General features: G+C 35.3%; 1 protein-coding gene across 6 annotated transcripts; it reads left to right on the top strand.

The window, feature by feature from the left end:
* The first annotated feature begins 388 nt into the window (after positions 1-388).
* LOC123917731 lies at positions 389-7234 on the top strand. 6 transcript variants are annotated; one of them, XM_045969543.1, is made up of 8 exons: positions 389-800; positions 875-1270; positions 2890-2970; positions 3054-3448; positions 3754-5083; positions 5509-5603; positions 5861-5999; positions 6364-7234. In XM_045969543.1, exons 1-8 carry the CDS (start codon positions 620-622, stop codon positions 7032-7034), a joined length of 3288 nt encoding a protein of 1095 aa, XP_045825499.1. In that variant the 5' UTR covers positions 389-619; the 3' UTR covers positions 7035-7234. The 6 variants fall into 6 exon arrangements, with proteins under 6 accessions (XP_045825499.1, XP_045825500.1, XP_045825498.1 ...); XM_045969544.1 differs by having other exon boundaries at positions 430-800; positions 5512-5603; XM_045969542.1 differs by having other exon boundaries at positions 430-800; positions 5512-5603; positions 6361-7234.
* The last annotated feature ends 648 nt before the right edge of the window (positions 7235-7882 follow it).

Genomic DNA, 7882 nt, shown 5'->3' with positions numbered 1-7882 from the left:
AAGGGGGACATTGATACCCATCTGAACCTGTCCTCGAATCCGCCCCACTTATATTAAAATTAGATTTTATCTATTTTAAATTAGAAACTCTTGTTTATAAAAAAAAATTAGAAACTTTCAAACAATCTCTTAAATTACATTCATATGTTTATTTTTTATTTTTAATTTGAGTATTATTAAACAAATCATTTTTCTCTATTTCTTTTATTTATTTAAAAAAATATTGTTGAAAGAAAATAACTTTGGACATTTAACTTCTTTTTTGAATAAAAAATACTAAAATATAATTCAAACTACCGAACCCCGTTGGACATATCTGATCCCCGTTGAGTATGAGTTTAAGGTTATACTTTTTATCCCTGCTCAAAATTAGGATGAATTTAAAAAAACCGAAACTTTATGGATTTGGGAGAATATAAATTTATTTGTCCATAAGTTCTCCAACAGCGAAAAACAAATACTGTTAGGAAAGGTTTGCTGAAATCCAGCATAGCCCGGCCCGGGGTAATAGACCCGACAACCCGATCCAAAAAGTAGCATATTGCGGCGTCTATGTTTGTTCTGAATCAGTCGGTGTAACAGTAGCACACAGCAAACGGAGCTCCAGCTCAAAACAACGATGAAGCCTCTCACCTCCTTATCCACGACGGCGACGACGACGGTGGTGGTGATAGCAATAACACTAACCCTAGCAACAACAATTTCATCATCATCATCATCATGGCAATTCCTCACAAACCACAATTTCACTTCTCAGATCCAACTCCATCCTCATATTCTCCTTCTCCTCACTCTCCCATGTACTCTCTCCCTCCATCTCTCTCCATTTCATCACAATCTCATTCTCCTCTCTCTAATCTTTACTATTTTGCAGGGTCTGGTGAATCTCGTTCCTTAATGAACGATATCTCGCTTGTAATATCCAACAAGCCACAAGAATTTCCAAATCTTAAACTAATGTATATGCATGTTAATAACGAGAAGACGGTGATGGATTCGATTGGTGTTAGTGTTGATGGAATGATTACTGTTGTTTATTTTCATCATTCTGTGGGTTATAAGTATACTGGAAGATTTTCAGCTAGAAATGTGTTGAATTCATTTCATCGTTATGTTTCCGTTGCGCCCGAGGAGGTTCCTTTTAAAGTGCTTAATAATCCGAGGGATTTTACTGCGTTTGTGGATTTTGCTGATGTTAGTATGGTTCTTGTTGATTTTTGTGGATGGATAGATAAGAGTAAGAAATTCAATAGAACACAAAATGGTATTGGTGAGTCTTCAATGTTTGTTGTTAGTAGCTTATATAAGAAACACTTGTTTGTGAGAACTTATAGAAACAACTTATAACATTATAACAGTGTCCATCTGTTTTCGGCTTATTTTTCCAAGCTATACAAGATAGCTTATGCAAATAGCTTATAGCTTATATGAGAGCAGTTTTACTTCATTTTGGAAAAGTTTATAAAAATAGCTTTATGGGTATGTTTTCTAAGTTGTTTCTAGCTTATTATTTTTTTTGCAAGCTTCTCAAGATTGCTAATGAGCGATAGCTTATGCACAACTAATCCCTTTCCTCTTAGATTGCTGTCCACCCAAAATTTTATTTTAGTTGGGAGAATAAATGCCGAAAATGCAAATAGCTTTTTCTTAGAATTTGGGTTGGACGTAACTCAATCTTACATAACCGGCTTGTAAGGTGAGGGTTGCCCAAGCTTTATAACACTACACAGACCATTTTTTTGTGAGACTGTTTGAGACAACGTATAGAAACAACTTATAACATTATGGGCCTGTTTGTTTCAGATTTTTCACCAAAAAAATCTATTTTTCCCAAAAAAAAAAATCTATTTTTTTTATCTTACTTGTGTTTGTTTCAGATTTTTTCAAAAATCATTTTAGTAAAAAAATCATTTTTTTCATCAAAATGAGAATCTATTTTCAATAGCTTTTATCAAAATCCATTTTTTTTATCATTCACCATCTTAAAGAAATAGATTTTAATGATTGTAAACAAACGGCAAATAACTTTAGATTTTTTTCAAAATCTCTACAAAAAATGATTTTCTTGAAAATGATTTTTTTTAAAAAAAATCTTCTTGTTTTAAATCTCTAACAAACAGGCCCTATAACATGTCCATCCGTTTTTAGCTTATTTTTCCAAGTTCTACAGGATAGTTTAAGCAAATAGCTTATAGGAGAACAGTTTTACTTTATTTTGGAAAAGTTTACAAAAATAGCTTTATAGATATGTTTTCTAAGTTGTTTCTAGCTTATTATTATTTGGCAACCTTCTAAAGATTGCTAATGAGCGATAGCTTATGCAAGACTCATCCCTTTCCTCTTAGATTGCCGTCCACCCAAAATTTTATTTTAGTTGGGAGAGTAAATGCTGAAAATGCAAATAGCTTTTTCTTAGAATTTGAGTTGGACCTAACTCAACCTTGCATAACCGGCTTGTAAGGTGAGAGCTTACCAAACTTTTTAACACTACACAGGCTATTATCTCTATGCAACGTGGGACTAAATCCACCCCTTCACACCCAACACGTTGAAGGTGTTAGAGGCTGCAATGAAGCCAACCCAAATGTCATAATTAGGCGGCTAGGGGCGGACCACAATGAAGGCGGAATTTCCAATACTTTTTGATATTTATATACCACTGCAACTATCTTATTGAATTAAAACACTCATGACACTTGTTATATGATAAGCACCTAGAATTATTTTCTTTATGTAGTATTACTATTTTCTATTTTTTCACTTCACTATTTATGTATGCTTCGCTTTTTTGAATGCTTATCTGTATGTATATATTACTTGGAATGAATTGGCTATAGTAGCACTCATCAGAAGACTAGTAACCATTTGTATGTGGTCATTTTCTTGTAGGGTCTCACCTTGGAATGGGCTTTAGTGGAGAGAATGATAGGATATTGGTGTCTAGGGGGAAGACTAACCAGAAGGTTGCTGGTATTATCTAAGTTTGAGTTTAAATCATAAATACATGATTTCCTTCCTTTCTGTTTTCATATTCTTTTTTCTCCCATAATCAGAGGAGGGCACGTGCAAGGCTGAACACAGCATCAATGAAGGGTTTTGTGAAGTTCCTTTGCTTAGGGATTTTACCTCAGCAAATGATGGCCGTCTGGGGAGCTTCAAGGATCAAAACAGTCATAATCTAAACTTCTGTTCATTTGAAGAGTTTGAGCGTTTCCATTCTTTCTACGAGAAATTCATGAATGCTGTAAAAGAATTCTTTTTGCCTCCTGAACGACATAGATTTGGTCTCGTTTCAGATAGGGCAATGCTTTCATCCTTAGGTGTTGGTGATTCTGGTTCATGGTTTGCAGTTCGCTACCTAGCTGGATGTTCAAGTTGTTCACATATTCTTAAAGAAGAGGGTGACTTGAACTATGTTTTGCAGAGGAATAATTATTTTGTCAAAGAGGTGAATAACACCTTTCTAACTATTGTTACATGTTTTGTGGTGTATATGTCATGATGTTATATTTCATTGCTCCCGTATCCCATCTCCAAACGCATCTGTGTACTCCTCGTGAATCAACTATATCCTGAAAGCTTAATTAAGTTGTTTGGTGAAGATATATGAATGCTTTTAAATTACAATTCCATTCGTATTGTTGTAGACTAGTTTATTTAACTGATGTAGACACCAACATGCAAGTATTTGTCCTTCTTTCAATCAACTAATCATTTTTTGAGATTTACACTGTTTTGTTTGTTTTCATTTAGTTGGAAAGTAATGGACACGATCAAGAAGCCACTATACCAGCAAATAAGCCATCAGTACTTTTGTTTGTTGATAGATCATCCGACTCCTCAGAAACTAGGGGAAAAAGTATGGAAGCTCTTAAAGCTCTTAGAGTATTGGCACAACACTATCATGTGAATCAAATGGATACTAAGAATAATGATAATTACAAGAAAGTTTCAATCCGAGATTATCGTGGCACAAAGAGCAAATCTGATATTCTCAGGTCAAATTTGTTGATGAAAACTCAGAAGATTAAACTAAACAAGAAGATATCTTCCATCACGATTATTAATGAGGGTAAGCAAGTTAGTGTGGATAATGTAGCTTCTGATCTACAGGTGAGTTCTTTGAATGAGTTATTGGGTTACATTGTCCAGCAAAAGAAGGATGGTAAACTAAGTTCTCTAGCAAAGGATTTAGGTTTCCAACTTTTATCTGATGATATTGACATTGGTTCAGCCAATACACAACAACAATTGCATTCAGAAGTTCAATCAAATCAAATTTCAGCAGAAACTTCTCAAGGTCATACAGGTACTGTAATTGCAGATGGCTATCCATATAAATCTGCTATAGAGCTTGGGGAAAGTCCCAAATTGGTTGTGCTATCTTCTCGGCATGATGAACTCAAGAAATCTTCTATTGACACTAGTGAAGAGATAAAAGCCGTGCAATCTGAAGAATCCATTACAGATCACGGACTTCCTAGCGCCAAAATTATTTCATCAGAAACAGATAGTTCCACGGATGGGTTTTCTGATGGGAACAAGAGCGGAGGAGAGCAGGATATTTTTCTTGGTTTTAATGGTTCGTTCTTCTACTCTGATGGTAATTATGAATTACTTAAAAAGCTCACCGGTGCTTGTAGAGTTCCATCTATGGTCATAGTTGATCCCTTTTGGCAGCAACATTATGTCTACCCTGAAGAGAAAAGTTTTAACTTTGCTTCACTGTATGGTTTTCTTTCTGAGTTTCTTAATGGAACCCTGCTTCCATATCAGCGGTCAGAACATGTTCTTCAAGGCCAAAGGGAGGCCAGACGTCCTCCATTTGTTAATTTGGATTTTCATGAGGTGGATTCTATACCTCGAATCACAGCTCATACTTTCTCTGAACTTGTTATTGGTTTCAACCTTTCGAACAAAGAGAATACTTCAAATACATGGAATAAAGATGTCTTGGTCTTGTTTAGCAATAGTTGGTGTGCATTCTGCCAGAGAATGGAATTGATTGTTCGTGAAGTATATCGGGCAGTCAAGGGCTATGTGGATACATTGAAGAGGGGATCTGGGAACGTTTCTAATCATGGTGAGAATTTAGACCGTATGATGCCTGTCCTGTACCACCCTATAATTTACTTGCATAATGTTTAGCTTATTTATTTTAGCATGAGAGTATTTATGGCTTTGCTTTTAGTAAGTTGGTCAGGGGCTTTTATATTGGCAATGGGCTTTTCCGTTTCTCTTATGCACATGGTTCCTAACTTCCTATCATCTGCAATTCGCCATTTCAGTATCAAATTGATTTTACTTTGAACTTAAAATGCTGATTTTTACTTGTAAATTGTAGATGAGTTTGACATTGCACCTCCGGTCTTTTCATTAATGACAATGGTTGTTGTCCTATTTGGCAGACTTGCTTGATGTTGCATGTTGTTATTTGAATTGTTTTTTTGGAACTGATGAAATGGTAGACAGTCTCTAACAGTTTGACAACTGATTGCTACATGGCAGAAGATTTTGATTATGTTACAATGAAGATTCCGACAATCTACTTATTGGATTGTACATTGAATGACTGCCATCTGATACTGAAGTCAATAGATCAGGTACTTGTGGTTGTGGATCTAAGTTTTCCAGGCCTCAATGTTCCATTTCGTTTTTATATTCATTATGGATTATTGTCACACTTTTTCCAAATAATAGTCAGATTACTAGTGGGTTGTATTTGTTTGGCCACTATATTTCTGAGTTGTATACTAGTATCATTATTATTGGGCATAGACTATAGGGACTTTTATTGAACCTAATAGCTATTTGTTTATGACCTATGGTTAATAATGTTTGGTGTATGTTAAATATGCAGAGGGAGGTTTATCCTGCACTGGTTTTATTTCCAGCAGAAAAGAAGGAACCTCTTCTTTATGGAGGAGATATGTCTGTAATTGATGTTATGAAGTTTGTAGCAGAGCATGGAAGTAACTTTCATCATATCAAAGATAAAGGTAAACATTCATGTGATATACCATTTTTCTATGCATGTGTTGGATCATTTGAAAGCATCTGAATCAGTTGCTGTTGATGTCAAACTTGGATCGCACACTTGTCATCACCACCCCATCCGTGTTTCCCATCACTTTATTCTCGGCATCCACTAGTATTAGGCTCCATTTAGACTTCAGAGGGACTTGGCTAGTGGAGTCTTAGACTTGTAGCAAGTGCGACTTCCATTGCTTATTGAAAAAAACTGCATCTTCTATTGACTTTATGCTTTTATCAGCACATTATCTAATTTCTTGTCTACTGATTTGTCAAACCTAAACATTAACAGTTAGTCTAAATTCGTATATTTCATGATTCCTGTAGCAGTTTCGTGGCTGTCTGATAGAGTAGTCAGGAGTCAGAACTTACACGGCACTTTGCAAACTGATGTCAAGGAGGAATCACTTCATACGCGGAACAATTATCATGAATCCCCAGGTCAAGAGAGAATAATGGATCAGGTGGTCAAACCTAACATGATAAATTTACCAGTATCAAATGGATGGGGTGAAACATTGCCTCACGTGGTAGTCGGTTCGGTGCTAATTGCCACAGAAAAACTTTCCGGGGTTCAGCCGTTTGATGCATCCAAGATTCTCATTGTGGCGGCCGATCAAATAACTGGATTTCAAGGTGTCATCATTAACAAGCATTTGGAATGGAGTTTTCTGCCTAAATTGGACAAAGACTCGGAAAAATTGAAAGAGGCACCTTTGTCCTTTGGGGGTCCAGTTGTGAAATCTGGAATGCCTCTTTTATCCTTAACCAGAACAGTTTCCGGAAATAATTTACCTGAAATCCTACCTGGAACTTACTTCCTTGATCACATAATGACAAATCGTAAAATCGAGGAGCTGACATCAGAAAATCAACCAGTTGCTGATTACTGGTTTTTCTTTGGATACTCAAACTGGGAATGGAATCAGTTATATCATGAGATAGCGGAAGGAGCTTGGAACTTGAGTGACGATGGAGTGAGACATTTACAATGGCCCTGACTACCATTTATTCATCATCTTTACTGTAACAATAACATTATTGATATCCTTTGTTATTTATATAATGTAATTTAAAATGCAAATATACTAGAAAGTAACATTCAGCATACTGTGATACATTAAACGGCATAGTAGTGCAGGATTAGGAAAATGCATGCCTTGGTAAGTAATCCAAAATTTTCTTTTGAGTTGGTTGCTTACACCATGCTTATGTGTTCCTTTACATTAAGAGTATTTTGTTATGAATAACTAAGTTAGTGCCTTAATGGATGTCCATCCTTTCCACTTTCCTATAACTCTCACATGTGAGTGGTCTTTAAATGTCTTTGATCAATGATTTGCTTATTTGTGTCCTATAAATACAACTCTTGTCTAGTGTAAAAACACACATGTGAAGGGAATAATACAAAACTCTCATCTCTATTCTCTAGCTCGAAGTTTATTTCTAACTATTTTAAAATTGGGTCATGTTAACATGTGCCCTAAGGGCACATGATAAGATACCTAAATATAGAAATTTAGCATTTAATGATACAAAATATTAAATGTTAAAAGAGTTGATTACACAATTTTCAAGAGTATATTTCCACATTTATCTCATTAAAATGTACCTTAAGGGCACAAGTTAACATTTTCGTTTAAAATTTTATAGTCTCATTGAAGTCCTACCGAAGTCAATAAATTAATATACACAATTGTGTGATAGAAATATATGATTTAAACAAAATAAAAAGTATAAATAAATATTTTAAGTGATCTTAACTGTTGATCAGAACAGGTAGAAGGCCAGCTGGAAGTCCGTTGAGCAGGTGGTAGGCAGCAATCCGAGCAGATGATCCACGGAGGGG

Source organism: Trifolium pratense, linkage group LG3 (genome assembly GCF_020283565.1).
Source record: "Trifolium pratense cultivar HEN17-A07 linkage group LG3, ARS_RC_1.1, whole genome shotgun sequence".
NCBI classification, from domain to species: Eukaryota; Viridiplantae; Streptophyta; class Magnoliopsida; order Fabales; family Fabaceae; genus Trifolium; species Trifolium pratense.
Note: the sequence above shows the minus strand (reverse complement) of the source record. Positions and strands in the feature narration are given on the sequence as shown.

Coding starts and splice junctions, on each gene's coding strand:
- LOC123917731 (XM_045969539.1), top strand. CDS start 620: ATGAAGCCTCTCACCTCCTTATCCACGACGGCGACGACGACGGTGGTG. Junction 1,271..2,889: donor TAGAACACAAAATGGTATTG/GTGAGTCTTCAA, acceptor ATTTTCTTGTAG/GGTCTCACCTTGGAATGGGC. Junction 5,604..5,860: donor TACTGAAGTCAATAGATCAG/GTACTTGTGGTT, acceptor TTAAATATGCAG/AGGGAGGTTTATCCTGCACT.